Source organism: Sturnira hondurensis, unplaced genomic scaffold (assembly GCF_014824575.4).
Source record: "Sturnira hondurensis isolate 20B ecotype Veracruz unplaced genomic scaffold, ASM1482457v3 Scaffold0007378, whole genome shotgun sequence".
NCBI lineage: Eukaryota > Metazoa > Chordata > Mammalia > Chiroptera > Phyllostomidae > Sturnira > Sturnira hondurensis.
Window position 1 is genome coordinate 119,025 of NW_028080009.1, and position 16,484 is coordinate 135,508.

At 36.6% G+C, this 16,484-nt stretch overlaps 1 protein-coding gene across 1 annotated transcript; it reads left to right on the plus strand.

The window, feature by feature from the left end:
- Window positions 1–6,772: 6,772 nt before the first annotated feature.
- On the plus strand, window positions 6,773–8,325 carry LOC118990819 (putative olfactory receptor 52P1). Its single transcript, XM_037051610.1, has one exon. The coding sequence runs from the start codon at window positions 6,791–6,793 to the stop codon at window positions 7,754–7,756; it is 966 nt and encodes a 321-aa protein (XP_036907505.1). The 5' UTR covers window positions 6,773–6,790; the 3' UTR covers window positions 7,757–8,325.
- The last annotated feature ends 8,159 nt before the right edge of the window (window positions 8,326–16,484 follow it).

The window sequence follows — 16,484 nt, forward strand, 5'->3', positions numbered from 1 at the left end:
AAATTTGGCTATTCTTCGAATTTTATTTTTTATATATAAATGTAATTGATAAGTTCAACAAAATTCCTCTGAGGAGTTCATTGGGCTTACATCTAATGCACAGATTCCTTTGAGGAGGCATCATTAGGGTATCTATTGTTTCATCTAAGATCATGATGTGGTGCTCTCTTTTTAAATGTTTTTGTTTGTTGCTTATGCTATTACAGTTGTTTCTGCTTTTTCTCCTTTTCCCACCTCCACCCAGTACCATCCACTTCTGTCCCCCAGTCAATCCCCATACTGTTGTCTGTGTCCATGGGTCATGCATAAATGTTCTTTGGTTAATCTCTTTATCATTTTTCATATAGTCCCCATCCTGCTCTAGGAGCTGTCAGTGTGTTTCATGTATCTATGCTTTTGTTTCCATTTTGTTCATTTGTTTATTGTGTTTATTAAGTTCTGTACCACTAAGTGGCACATACAAGGTCAAGCAACCCAATATGTGGTCATCTTGAATTTATACAAACCATGGTGAATTCATGGCTTGAATTCGTAGACAATAAAAACCCCAAGTCAAATACGGATAATTAAGCACTTTATTAAGCAAGAGTAGAGTGAGTTAAGATTATACATCACCAGATGGGAATTCACCAACATCCAAACATAGATGCTGGGGAATCCCAGAGACATCATTCCGGGACCGACTGGTAAAGCTCCGAGTGAAGCATCCTTCTCTTGGGTCAGATTCATCAGTGCTTGCTTACAGGGTTGCTTAAATGAGATTTTAAACAAAGATGGTTATGAGCCAAGGGCATTGTGTGACTTGGCCTTCAGTCCACTCCTCAAGGAACTGGCTAGGTTCTATCAGGGATGTTTTCCAAGGCATGAACATTAAGAAAGTACAAATCTTTCTGGGAGAAGAGCCAGCTCTCCCCAAAAGAATGCACATACACAAGCAGTTGGTGGAAAAACAGGTCATGGTAAGGGCATGAACAGGGAGGGTTCTTAATGTCCTCTTAACCTTTCAGATTCCACACATAAGTGAGATCATGCGGTATTTGTCTTCCTGTGACTGGCTTATTGCACTTAGCATAATGCTCTCCAGGTCCATCCATGCTATCAAATTTTCATAAAATTTACCCATTTATGTTGATTTTGTATCTGTCAATTTTGTTGTACTCTTGTAAAGTCTAACATATTCTCTGTAGCTTGTCTACAAAAATACTACTATTATCCACACACTCTTAAAATTATTTCTTCCCTACTGCATGGCTCTGAGAAGCACAGTGCTCAGTATAGATGGAGTGGGGGTGATAGTGGATTTGCTTGCATTTTTTATATAGAAACACTTATAAATGTTTCCAAATTTTCATGGTTTATTACACATTTCTCATTTTTGACTTTCCAAGATCTAACACCACTTGCTTCCCATTATATTTTTGAAAAGTATGAAATTTATCTAAAATTATACACCTATTTTCATTAGGTTTTTGTAGTAACATCCATAGAATTATCAGAGAGTTCTGTTGCTTGAGGTTTAGTTGAATATTGAGATGGTTAGAAAATATTTAGTTAAGTGTTTGTATTTTTGTACTTTAGTTAATAATGAAACAGTTATAAAATGCTTACTTACATTTGTTTTTAATTGGGAAATTAAGTAACTTGGTGGTTTCATTACATTTTTATTTCTAAAATGGAAAGGGCTTTAGAAATCATACACAGAAGCCAGTAAGAGAAAAATGGTACATTGTATGAGTCCTTTTTATGAGATGTCTGGAACAGGAAAATCATTAGAGGCAGAGTTGATTGGGGATTATCTAGAGTGGGGAGGGGGTTGGTAGGGCAAGATTTAGAGTGACTGCTAATGGATGTGGGGTAAAAATATTCTAAAATTGAGAGTGGTGATGCTTACACAACTCTTTGTATATATTAAAAACCTTGAATTACATACTTGAATGGATGGATTTTATGGTATGTACATCATATCTCAAAAAAGCTATTAAAACATGAAAAATAATATACCTTTGTAGTTGCTATGTCTGATTTATGTCATCTTTTCCATTCTTAATATGTATTTTATTTATTCTTTTTCTTCTCCGAAACATCCCAAACTTCTGGTAGATATACATTAATGATGCAATGAGAGAAGTTAACACATTAGCTTCTGTATTATTAAAAATTTCATCAGAAAAACATAACCAATAGGTACAAGTAAGAAGGGTGTGTGTGTGTATGGTGTATCTGAGATGTGGAGAATTAAAACACAAAATACTAACAAATTTTTATTGAAATATGTAATATATGTGTGTCAAAAGAACCCGTATTAAAATTGAACTCAATGAATTATTACAATGTGAACACCCTCAATTAAAAACACACTACCCTTTCACAAAAAAATGTGAAAAAAAAGATAAAAATAAATAAGGCAATTTGAACTAATTGTAAAAAAAATAAAAACCTATGAGGTAGATGTTATTAGCCACTTTTTACAATAAAGTCTCAGAAAAGGCTCTGAGAAGTAAGTTTCCAATGTCAGACACCTAGCAAGGGACTGACCCCTGTCCTGTGTCCAACTTCAAAAAAATAAAAATAAAAACAAAAACATACTACCAGAAAATGTTATCAGCATTTCAACACAGACAATATAAATGATATACTTTAGAATTTGGAGCTAAAAACGTAAAACCTGTGGGCTATTATATACTTTAATTCTAAAACTAAACAACTTCAAAATTTTTTTCAAATGGAAAAATAGAGAGTTCTAAGGGAGTAACTTACAAATTCTCCTTCCCTGACTAATGAAAGCCTCTACTTTCACCTTTGTATTTTTAGGTGGTCAAATAAAAGAGAAAAGCTTGAATGCTTGATATCCTAGGGACTACAAAGCTCCCCAGATGGCTTTAGCCATAAGCTCAGTGCCACCCCCAAACTCCCAAGTGGGGCTGTGAGATATATTTCATCAGTATAACAACCTCTTGGCCCAGCATTCAACTCGTTGAGGGTGGGAGACTAGAAATGTTCTTTCTATCTTCTGAGGATGTTTCCACAATACTGTGCTTTCTCATTCCTGCTGTCCTGGAGACATGTGAGTTTGTGTCAGCAAAAGTCTTTAAAAGACATTTTGTATCTCATAAGAGAAAGTCGTCTGTGTAATTGGTGATGGAAAGTCTACTTCAAAGCAGGAAGAATGAGATTTAGAGGCCAGGAAAGGGGATTTTGCTGAGTAACAGCTCTGTGTAGTCTAATTTGGAATATTATTTAAAAGGCTTCCTAAAATAGGAGTTTTAGTTTGGTGTTATTTAGGCTCAGTGGTTGAAAAATGGAGTAGAGCTGGGAGCTGTCAGAAAAGAAAGAAGTAAGTGATCTGTTAGCTGGACCAGGAAAATGGTAGGCTTTGTGAAGAAATTTTAAACATTTAATTTTTAATTAATAAAAAGAAGTAATTATTCACTAAGCACTGGAGAGAGAAATGTGTCTGCCTAACAGTGTATAAATCAGATGCAATAAACTAAGCAGGGAGAATCAGCAGAATGCTACTGATTACCTTGGGTTTTGTCGTGGCCCAGTGTACTCATAAATAGGCAGAGGTATCCCAAGTTTAGCTGTGCTATTGTGCAGAAGAAATGACAGCCTTAGGTTTGTGGTGCGGTTTCAGGCATGGAAAGTTTTCTCTATTCCCAATCTTTCCCTCAAATTGTGTTGGAACTTTTATTTTACTGAGGGTATTGGCTCTAATGTCACAATTAGAATTAGGTAAAAGTTTGAATTAGAGGGATACGTTCAAACTGAGTAAGAATGGTCACAAATGTTTATTAATATTATAAATCATTTTATACAAGAGATGGTATGAGATTACAGGTTCATTCCTGTGTGTTGGGATGGTCATGAGGCTGAGTGAGATGATAAGCATACACAACACTATAAAGGAGTTGGTGTGTGTAAAGGTTGGAATTCCTTATAAACCACAGGAACTCCAAGTAAAGTTCACATACATTAATCAAATTAGGAACCAATCTAGATAAGTGATTCATGGTAATCTGTGCTCAGTTTAGTTCCTACAAGAAAAAGTATCAACTCAGAGACCTTTTAAAGAACAGGAAGGAACCTCAATATAGAATCTTTTAGTTAATTTAAGCCTTCTGGCTTTGTGTGGAGTGAATTTATGAGATGATTAAAAACTGTAAGGATGGCTGGCATAAACTAAATTGTTGGGGTGGTGTAGTGAATAGGTCTTTACTGCTTCTTCCACTGATTCTAGCTCCATTCTCTATATTGAGCTACCCAGTAGGGTAGAGGTATTAATTATTTCAACAGGTAAACTTGTGTCATAAAAACCAGAACTGAGCGCATCTATTTGGCTGAGAGCAGCCAGAGAAGCTATTTTCCAATCTATTGATTGTCAGTCAGGTGACCCTAGAGGGCATGTAGAAAAAAACAATTCTAAAACACTGATTTTATCAAGTTTGCCCTACAATGAAGCAACTCTCATTTTATAAATGTCCAAGCTAAGACAAGACCCTAGTTGTTTAAAGAAACTTCATGAAGATTCTGTATTAGATAGGAGGCTACTTTCCTATTAAAATGAGGCAATGACATTTACTGAGCACATTCTATGGGCCACAAACTGTACTAGGTGTTTTATTCAAATTTCAACAACCTTACAGAGGATTATTATCATATTGCAGATCAGAAAAGTCTAGAATCTTACAAGAAATTGGCTTGTCTAAGGCATCACTGCCAGTAAGAAGTGAACAGAAAGATTTGTTCCCAGTTTTATGGATTCCAATGCCGACAGTCTTTTTTTTTTTATCACCACAACTTCCTGCTTTACAAACTCCAAGATTCTATGCCTCCAAAATATTTTGCCTCTCCAATGAATATTTGAGCACAAGAGTGAAATCTGTACTATAGTTTTGCCTGAATATTAGGTAGTTCCAAGAGCTTAAATCACATCAATAATAGTCACATTTTGGACAAGTTCAAACTTTTCCCTTGATATGTTTCTTATTAGGTAAGATAACACCCTAGATCAAATTGATCAGAACCTTAGGTCTTGGCTGCATCTTCCCTCATAGACATAAGCTCACAGAAAATTGTGTCAAACAAGACTCTTCATATGCACCTACCTGTACAAGCCACATTTATCTCTCTTCTGTGGAGGTGATATGGTTTATTGGCTCTGAGCTGATTAAAATAGCACTGGTAACCAATCTCCTCTCCTTCAGTTAGTCCTTATGTCTGTGAGGACAAACACAATAGTTGGTTTTGTTTACCAACATGTTTGGGTTATCAAACGTTGCTGTGTCTTTTAAATCCACCTACCCAGCAAGGAAGAACCTGTTGTGCAGTACAAAAAGAAGCTTCTCTGATTTCTTTTTTCCTGGTGACTATACACACAGAGAACCTGGACTATTAAGGAATACGAGAGTTCACATATGGTGTAAGAAAGAATTGTGGCAGAGTTGATTTGTCTTTGATAACTATTTTCTCACTCCTCAAATTTCCTAAAATTGGTGTCTTTTTTTACTGATTATTGAAGTACTGGTTGTTCAGTTTTGAGACTAGAGCTAGTTAAGTCACAGGTGCACATGAAATATTTGTGGTTGAATGGATGGATATAAATTTCTGGGCACTAAAGTTCTCATTCCCATTTTGAAGACTTCTAGTTAAAGTGATTTCTCAGACTTTATCTTAACGACTAGACCTTTGTTTCTATCCCATTACCATTATACCTTAACACGTTCTGCATAACTCCTTTTGGTTTAAGCACTCCTTGCAGTGAACTGTGTTCTCCCAAGGAGTGGAAGTGTGGGAAAGATGGGATAAATGAGATAGTTGTATAAGATTTTTCCACAAGAAGAGATAGTCATCACTGTCAATTCTGTGAGTTAACATAGAATTGTAAAATCACTTCCTAACATTGTGAAAGGATGAGATTAAGAAGGATTTGGCTACATCTTTTCTTTGAAATCACCAAAAAACACAGGTAGAATGTGAATGAAAGATTAATGCGGAAGTAAACTGGAAAAGGTTGAAAGTTTCTCTTTCAGAAATAGAACAAAGTCCATAAAGGGTTAACTTCAACATCTTGTGAAATGGAAATTGGACATGTGAGGGTCCATGAAGCATGTTCTGGAATTTCAAATGAAGATTGATCAAAGATATGGGGAAATATCTCTTGGTTAATGAAAGGAGCAGAAGCAACTATGGTGGTACTAAGACCAGAAATAATTACCAAGCACTAGATCCTAAACCAGAATCCATTCTCAGTCCAAAAACGAAAAAAAAAAAGTCCAACTGTATCCAGTGGACTGTGTTGGCAGTTTGCATTTGGGACAAATGATCCCATGTAATCTCTTCTGAGAGAGAGATGATAGAGAGAGAAAAGAGAAGGGAAGGGAAGGGAAGGGAAGGGAAGGGAAGGGAAGGGAAGGGGAAGGAAACGGAAAGGCCTAATACCTTCCTTTGAGTACAATAGGCCTTAGATATAAAACAACTCTAATTTATTTAAATGCTTATTTGAGCCCTTTATCACATTCATTAATTTTATTTAACAAGTATGTTGTGTCAGGCACTAGTCAAAGTTCTTTACAAATATTAACCTGTACAATTCTCTTAACAACCCCAAGGAATGATACTATTATTAATCCCATTTTATAGATGATGAAGCTTGCCTAACATTATATAGCTAACAGCTAATAAGTGTTACTCTAGTCTCATCATATCCCTGTTCTGTGTTGTCTCTTTAGGTTATCTGATACAGTGGGGGAGTTTCTGACCAGAGATGCTCCTCGGAACTCCTGGCCAAATCATGGAGTCTCCTAATCACACTAACATGGACCCTTCTCTTTTCTTCCTCCTGGGCATCCCAGGTCTGGAACAGTTCCACCTGTGGCTCTCACTTCCCGTATTCTGCCTGGGCACAGCCACAATTGTGGGCAATATAACCATCCTGGTTGTTGTTGCCACTGAACCAGCCCTGCACAAGCCTGTGTACCTATTCCTGTGTATGCTCTCAACCATTGACTTGGCTGCCTCTTTCTCCACCGTTCCCAAGCTACTGGCCATCCTCTGGTGTGGAGCTGGACACATCTCTGCCTCTGCCTGCCTGGCACAGATGTTTTTTATTCATGCCTTCTGCATGATGGAATCCACTGTGTTGCTGGCCATGGCCTTTGACCGTTATGTGGCCATTTGCCACCCACTCCGCTATACCACTATCCTCACTGACACCATCATTGCCCGCGTTGGAGTGGTAGCTATGGTGCGGGGCTCCATGCTCATGCTCCCATGCCCTTTCCTCATTGGACGTTTAAGCTTCTGTCAAAGCCGTGTGATCCCACACACATACTGTGAGCACATGGCTGTAGTGAAGCTAGCCTGTGGAGATACTAGGCCTAACCGTGTATATGGACTGACTGCAGCACTGTTGGTCATTGGGGTTGATTTGTTCTGCATTGCTCTCTCCTATGTCTTCATTGCACGAGCTGTCTTTCGCCTCTCATCTCATGAAGCCCGGTCCAAGGCCCTAGGGACCTGTGGTTCCCATGTCTGTGTCATCCTAATATCTTATACACCAGCCCTCTTCTCCTTTTTTACCCATCGTTTTGGTCACCATGTTCCACTCCATATTCACATTCTTTTGGCCAATGTCTATCTGCTTTTCCCACCTGCTCTTAATCCTATGGTATATGGAGTTAAGACCAAAGAGATTCGAGAGAGGGTTGTCAGGGTATTTCAAAGGGGGCAGGAAACTGGGGTCAAGGCATTTGAGTGATCCAGGAATATGGAATGGACATAGTCCAAAAGAAAAAAAGCTCTTTAAGATTAAATAATCCTCAGTATTTGAGATTGGAAAGTGGTTTTAATAGGGTGATGACAGTTTCCACATTTCATTTCCAAGGTTAATAAATCATAGAAGAGGTCATGTTGGTTGAGCATTGTTATCTTCAATCTAAGGGGAAATAACATTGGAAAATTCTTACAACCCAGGTTAGAAGAGCCTCTGCATAGCCAAAGAAAGTTTCCTCAGCTCCTGACCCTCTCCCACTATAGTAAGCATGGCTTTCTAACTTCACACTTTAGGCTATAGCTGATATTTTGCCATCTGCAAGGATCAAAAGATGGGACCATAAAGCCACAGAGAAAGAAATTAGAGCTGTGAGTCACATCATTTTGCATAATTTCTATATTCCTTCATCAGAGCTTGAAACCAAGAAGAGGAAAACTCAACAATACCCATAATATTAGCTAGTGGCAGAGCAAAGGCTTGAAAACTATGATCTCTTGGTACAGACCAACAGAAGTTCTATGGATGAGATTGTAGGAAAAGTCTGAAATAACTCTTATTTGTAAACTTAAAATATTCATCCCATGTTTATATTTCTGTTTCTATTATCTAGGGAGTTAAACTGAGTTCAAGTGACTTGGACACCACTCCCTGATGGGCAATTTCCGAATATTCTTACGCATTTGCACAACTGGTAGGGCCCTCCAGAAGTCATTGCCTTCTATATCCTGAACCTGTGAAGGATGGTCACTTCTCCAAATCAATCAGAGGAAGAAGTCTTTGTCAATTCATTTTTCTATTTATTAATAAGAAAGAAGGGCTAAATGTATCTTAGTCCCTCAATCCTAGCTAACCCTGTGTAGGGGAAAGTTCTTAATTGTATCTGTGACACTGAGATTGGAAAGCAGTTATTATAAATACTGATCCTTCTGTTTTCCAAAAAGAATAGCTTTAGAAAATTGACCTAATACATTTCATTAACAAATGAGCACTTTAAATTTTGAATTTATTCACAGTATACACTGTCTGCTTGTCACCCTCCCAGTAGGTCATTCCATATGTTAGGTGAGGGAGACACAAAATCCCCTGCTAGGAATTCACAGACCCTTCCACTGTTGGAGATGTCAGTCCTGAGGGCAGAACACTAAGGCCCAGATTTTTAAAGTTTCCATTCTCAGGAACATAAATGTTTTTTACTGTGTTATTTTATATTGGTGGGGATAGATAGTCTGCAAATATTAGAATTCAGTAAAATAGGCAGAACACTGTCTTTCAAAGAAAGATAATTATTACACTGTTTTATAAGACGATTGCCAGTGCATGGGCTGGTACTGTTTTTAAATAACTTCATATTCTAATCTTTAAATTGAGATATTCTTAATATATTTTTAGTAATTTTATACAATTCTAAACACCATAATTTAGCAATTGAATTGATTTTTGTGCTTCAAATTGTTCACCTCGATAACCCACAAATAACTCTACAACCCTAACTCTGGAACAATTTCTGTACCCTGTGTCATAAGTTCCTAATACTCTCTTTGTGGAACACGTCTAAACAAAGTATACAGATATGCAGATTGCAAGCACAATTCGTACATTATCTACTTTTTAACTGGGATGTCAGTGCTACATGACTATGCTTTCACCTGTTGCATATTTTGCAATAAAAAGATCTTTTAAAAAATATACTCAATCCCCTTATATACCTTTTGCTCCCAATGGTTGCACATTCCATTATTTTTTATTCCATAAGAAAAATAAAATGATAGGAAGTAAATTGTCTCAAATTCTAATTCTCACACAAACTTTTCACATCTACAGTCATTTTTTTCTTTCTTTATTACTCTATTTGTTCCTTACCAAATAATTTTTCTGATTAAGCAAGATTCTCAAAATATGGTCTTGGGAGCTCAGATTATCTAACACTTACTCCTATATCTTGTGTTCACAACCTATGTGAATTCATTCACTTTTTGACCCAATAGCAAAATTTTTCTTTTTCTTAATGACTTTTCTTTTTAAAGCAAGTTCCTGAAAAATATTTTTGGAACTAATTATTTCTGCTTTTTGACTGCTATTTTTTTCCTATGTCATAATCTGGCTTCAACCACAAGTTTAACTTTCCATGGAAATATCTGTCATCAAAGCCACCAGTGACTCAGTAATTGGACTGCTTGACAATATGTTGTATTATTGACCATACCTAATTTTCTAAAATCTATTAGCTACGGCTTCTGTGATACCACAAGATCCTAACTTTTATTCTTTGTCTATAATATTTTCCTTGTTCTCAAAGAAATTATATGGATCAAAAAGAAAATCTCAGTGATGTCCATAAGGAAAAAATAATAACACTTCAAATATGAAAGCAATAAGACTAGAAATAAAGGAATTAAAAAGTCAATATTTTTAGTTATTAAGCAACTGTAAATTTAAATGTCATAAAAATATTAGTTTCATTGATAAAATCAGTATGGACTTCCTAAAGATAAATTTTTTCTTGGCATGGTCTAGAATACGAACTCTTATACACTGCTAGGGATATGTTTTAGATAACTAATAAAACTAGCATGATGATTACTGAAAAAATTATTACAAAATTTTTATTAAGTAAAATGAATCTAGAATATCAAAAGAGAAAAAATTAAATAAATTCTATTTATCTGTTTAATAAAAAGTATGCAGTCTTAAAAATTCCTCTTTGGAAGAACAGTTAATGTACTAATTGTGTACTCTTAATTGTAAAAACAGCAATATATGTGGGTAATGAGGTAACATTATTTCATTTCTCTTAAAGCATGTAACTGGGCATATACTCATATTAAGATATTTAAAAGATATACTAATAAATGTTACTTCTCTGTAAGGACAAGAAAATACATGTTAAAAGTAATTTTAAAGAGTAATTGAATAAATGATTGTATAAATAAATCATTGACATAATTTAAATGTATTCCACTTGTTTTCCCCAGGGTCTTTTTAAATCTTTATAGTAAACAAAAATAAACTGCAATAGTGAAATCATTAGTTTATTTTTTTCTTTTTTCAAAGATTGGGTTTTTTAAAAATATATTTTATTGATTATACCATTACAGTTTTTCTATTCCCCCCTTCATTCCCCTCCACCCTGCACACCCCCTCCCCCACCATTTCCCCCCCTTTAGTTTATGACCACATGTCTCAAGTTCTTTAGATTCCATATTTCTCCTACTATTCTTGCCCTCCCCCCTATCTATTTTCTACCTACCCTCTATGCTACTTATTCTCTGTACCTTCTCCCCCCTTCTCCTCCTCCCATTCCCCTGTTGATAACCCTCCATGTGTTCTTCATTTCTATGGTTCCACTCCTGATCTAGCTGTCCTCTTGGTTTGCTTTTGTTTTAGGTGTGGTTGTTAATAACTGTGAGTTTGCTGTCCTTTCACTGTTCATATTTTTTATCTTCTTTTCCTTATATAAATCCCCTTAATATTTCATATAATAAGGGCTTGGTGATGATGAACTCCTCTAACTTGACCTTGTCTGGGGAGCACTTTATCTGCCCTTCCATTCTAAATGAAAGTTTTGCTGGATAGAGCAATCTGGGATAAGGTCTTTGGATTTCATGACTTGGAATACTTCTTTCCAGCTCCTTCTTGCCTGTAATATCTCTTTTGAGAAATCTGCTGACAGTCTGATGGGTACTCCTTTGTAGATGACTGTCCCCTTATGTCTTGCTGCTTCTAGGATTCTCTCCTTCATTTTAATCTTGGCTAATGTAATTATGATGTGCCTTGGTGTGTTCCTTCTTGGGTCCAACTTCTTTGGGACTCTCTGGGCTTCCTGGATTTCCTGGAAGTCTATTTCTTTTGCCAGACTGGGGAAGTTCTCCTTTATTATTTGTTCAAATAAGTTTTCCACTCGTGGCTGTTTCTTTTCCCCTTCTGGTACCCCTATAATTCGGATGTTGGAATGTTTAAAGATGTCCTGGAGGTTCCTAATCCCCTTCTAATCCCCTGCTTGACTGCTGGCTCCACCCATCTTACTGGTCCCGGTTGAACGGTTCCTTGTTGTTGGACTTCCATATAATTCAATTTTCTGTTCTTTGGCTGTGTCTTCATTTACTAAACCTTTGTTGTATTCAAACTTGGTTGTGGGAGAAGGCACAGTGTTTCCACCTATGCCTCCATTTGGGGGAAGTCCTTCAACAGTCTTCTTATCAAAAAAAATTCAGTTCAAAATTTGCTCTGAGATTGTGATGATTAGACAGCCAAGTTTATGAGATACTGGAGCAGGTGTATTTCACATTGATTTATCTGCAAAAACTAAAGTATTTAAATATAACAATGTAGATGTCACCAACAGAAGTTCCACTTTACATATGGAGGAAAAGAGAGAAAAGAACTTAAGATGGAAAAATATTTAAATTCATTTTAAAACAATAGATTAAATTTGTTATTAACACTATGTTACTTTGGTTTAAGCTTGTACCACTAGCTGGCCATGTAGCAAATGTATCAAACCTATGTAGGACCTAAAATTTATTGTAATAAATCCATTTCTGTGACTTATGAAAAAGAGGGCATATGGAATATTATTTTATAGTAGACATTATAGGGGAAATATTAAGACTTAGAATTGAGCATTTTCCAGAATCATCAAGATTTGTTTAAAAAAATAAAAACAAAGCTGGAAAAGTGAGTAAATAGAGACACAAAGAGATCCAGATGGAGGCATGTAGGGAAGAGTTTCTAGACTAAAAGATTTTTTGTTCAAAAAGAGAATAATGGTGAGTACAAAAGTGCCAGAATGTTTTAAAACAAAGTCTATGTTCCCAATATTGCAATTCATTGTGCTGTATACATGTGAACTTATATTTTGGTAAATGATATATATGACAGTTGTTTGAGGTGTATGATGTTGTAAACTTATTTGTTACCAAATTTTTAAGTGTATTTAAAACACTTATGAACTCAGGATTGCAATATTGGTCCTAGGGGAAATATTATTCATATAATTGAAACTACCATATTTTGACTGTTTTTCTAAAATGCAGATTAGTAAACAAAAATGGTAGCTTAAAACCAAAATTCTGGCATAAAATTGAAAACTGGAGCTTTCATAACATCTAAGTGTGATTTTGAAAAGTTTGCATGTCAATACCTGCTGTATTTGAATAAATTATTAAAAAATGTCTGTGCTCTCCCATGATTTGGTTTACAAATATTCTTTTTTAAAAGATCTTATTTATTTATTTATTTATTATTATTTTCTTTTTTCCTTTTTAATTTTATTGATTATGCTATTACAGTTGTCCCATTTCCCCTCTTCATTCCCCTCTACCCTGCACATCCTGTCCCCCACCATTTCCCCCCCTTTAGTTTATGTCCATGTGTCACAAGTTCTTTAGATTCTATATTTCCCATACTATTTTTGCCCTCCCTCCTGTCTATTTTCTACCTACCGTCTGTGCTTATTCTCTGTACCTTCTCCCCCCGTCTCCTCCTCCCACTCCCCTGTTGCTAACCCTCCATGTGGTCTCCATTTCTATGGTTCCACTCCTAATACAGCTGTCCTCTTAGTTTGCTTTTGTTTTAGGTGTGGTTGTTAATAACTGTGAGTTTGCTGTCCTTTCACTGTTCATATTTTTTATCTTCTTTTTATTAAATAAATCCCTTTAACATTTCATATAATAAGGGCTTGGTGATGATGAACTCCTTGAACTTGACCTTGTCTGAGAAGCACTTTATCTGTCCTTCCATTCTAAATGAAAGTTTTGCTGGATAAAGCAATCTTGGCTGTAGGTCTTTGGATTTCATGACTTGGAATACTCCTTTCCAGCCCCTTCTTGCCTGTAAGGTCTCTTTTGAGAAATCAGCTGACAGTCTGATGGGAACTCCTTTGTAGATGACTGTCCCCTTATCTCTTGCTGCTTCTAGGATTCTCTCCTTCATTTTAATCTTGGCTAATGTAATTATGATGTGCCTTGGTGTGTTCCTTCTTGGGTCCAACTTCTTTGGGACTCTCTGGGCTTCCTGGATTTCCTGGAAGTCTATTTCTTTTGCCAGACTGGGGAATTTCTCCTTTATTATTTGTTCAAATCAGTTTTCCACTCATTGCTCTTCCTCTTCCCCTTCTGGTACCCCTATAATTCAGATATTGGAGCATTTAAAGATGTCCTGGAGGTTCCTGAGCCTCTCCTCATTTTTTTTGAATTCTTGTTTCTTCATTCTTTTCTGGTTGGATGTTTCATTCTTCCTTCTGGTACACTCCCTTGGTTTGAGTCCCAGTTTCCCTCCCATCACTATTGGTTTCCTGTGAATTTCTCTTCATTTCAATTAGTTTAGCCTTCATTTGTTCCTCTAATTTGTGACTAAAATCAACCAGTTCTGTGAGCATCCTGATGACCAGTGTTTTGAACTGTGCATCTGATATGATATCTCTTTGTTGCTTAGAAGTATTGGCTCTGGGGCTTTGAACTGTTCTTCTTGAGCCATGTTTTGGTCTGTTTCCACCTGTTACACATAAGGGGCAGAGCCTTAGGTGTTCACCAGGGGAGGGCGACCCAGGTCTCTGGGTTGTAATGCTGTATGTGGGGTTGGAGTCAGAGAGAGGCAATGGCATTTGTTCCACTCTCTCTTGGATTTCCATCCCCTCTGCTACTTCCTGCAAGCAAACCAGGTCCCCCCTGGTGCCAGCTCCCGGGTGTGTGGGCCTGTGCACCCTCCAGAACCCTGTAGGTCTCTCCAACAAACTCTCTGAGCCTGGGAGCCTCTCCCAGCACTTCGACCCCAAAAGTCTTTCCAATTGATGCATTCAGGCTCTAATTCCCGTCACTGAGGCCCTAGCCTGAGTGGTCTGTCTCACTGCTCGCTCCTTCACTTGGTTTATCTGCATGCAAATGTGTGACTGCAGTCAGCCAGCCGCCTTGTTCCCTCACTGGGTCCGTGGGTTGCCACCCCACACCTGGAATCTGCCAACTGCTTCCAGGTCTCCTGAGTCAATCCTGTGGATCTTTCCTGTTCAACCCGCTCCGACAGCCGCTGACTCCGTCCCTCTTACTGGTCTGGCTGAATGGTTTGTTGTTGTCGGACTTCGGTACAGTTCAGTTTTCTGTCTGTTTTGGTTGCATTTTTGTTACTAAAACTTTGTTGTCTTTAAACTTGGTTGTGCGAGGAGGCACAGTGTTTCCACCTATGCCTCCATCTTGGCTGGAAGTTCTCAGTTTTCTGATAAGCGACCAAGCATGAAGTGAATTTGTTTCCCAAAGTTTTATGGACCTTCAGCTAACTGACCCTGACTCAGAATAAGCCCTCATAGTTCTTTAAATGTTATCTATTGTTTGGTCATTATTGCCTGATGATGAATGATGAGCTTTACCTGTATGCCTGTGCAAATTGAATCCAATGAAAGCCCAATGAGGAACAGGCTCAAGGCCCTTCTCTGAGAGATTGGCCACCTCTCCTCCCCAAGCAGATCGTGTCTTGGTAGATTTATTCTCATCCAGGGGGCCTCTGCAGGTGGAACCGCCCCTCCCCGCATCTTCTCAACAATTTCTTAAGATTAAAGTAAAATGTGTATTATGAAATCATTATACATATGATGAGATCAAGTTTCTGGGTGTCTTATAAGAAGTATACACAGACTATGTATTATAGAACTGTATACTTGAAACCTCTATAATTTGGTCAACAGGTGAGGAGAGGGGAGTTGTGGGGGAAAATGGAGACAACTGAACTTGAACGACAATAAAAAAATAAAAATAAAAATTAAAACATAGTTATGTAGCATTTGATCAGATCTTGCCTAGCATGAGCCATTAGTATAACTGCTTTCTTCCAAACTAGTGGGTTGTTTGTTTTCTTCAAGGTGACTTTCAAAAGATGCACACTTAGGAGGAAGAAGTAGGACTAATGAGGAAAGTTATACAATATCATAATAAATATTTGTATAAGTACAAAGTTATGAAGAGCAATAGTTACTGATCTTCTGAGATTAGAAAGAAAATAAGATAATTACTGAAACATTTTTGTATAATATTCAAGGTCTTTTTAAATTAACATGAAGGTAAGAGACCACAAAAATAATTGTTTTGTAGCATTGTCACAGATATCATAAAGAACATTGCAGAGTTGTTTTTTTGTCCAACTTCTAAGAATTCACATTAATTTTCTGTGATGCTATTAATTTATGCTCATTAACTTCTATTTTATACTTCTTGTGGTATTTTTATTTTATACATGCACAAAACAAATAATTTTTTTCAAAAAACCAATCTTGTATATTTGATTTCTCTCATTCATCTTGATAGCAATTTTTTTAAAAGATTGCCAGTATTCATTCTCTTCACTTACTCATCCCAAATAATTCTTACCCCCTCTGGCTTTCTTGAGAATGTCTTTTATCTCTTCATATGACTGAAATAACTCTTGTCAATTTCATAAATAAGTTTTAAGTCATTAAATCTATTAGGTCCTTCTCCATGCCTATCTTGTCCTACCTCTCAACAATATTGAATATAATTGATTAATTCTTTTTTCTAGAAACACTCCTTTTCCTTAATTTCTAGAACACATTACAAATTCCAAGTTGTTTTTTATATTGACTGAACACTTTCTATAATTCCATTTGATTTTATTTTTCCCCTGCTTTTCTTTCATATCCCTGGGTTCAGTTTTCTTTCATTTTTTCACTCATCCTCTATGCATTTCAGTATAAATGCCATAAATACCACTG

Coding starts and splice junctions, on each gene's coding strand:
- LOC118990819 (XM_037051610.1), top strand. CDS start 6,791: ATGGAGTCTCCTAATCACACTAACATGGACCCTTCTCTTTTCTTCCTC.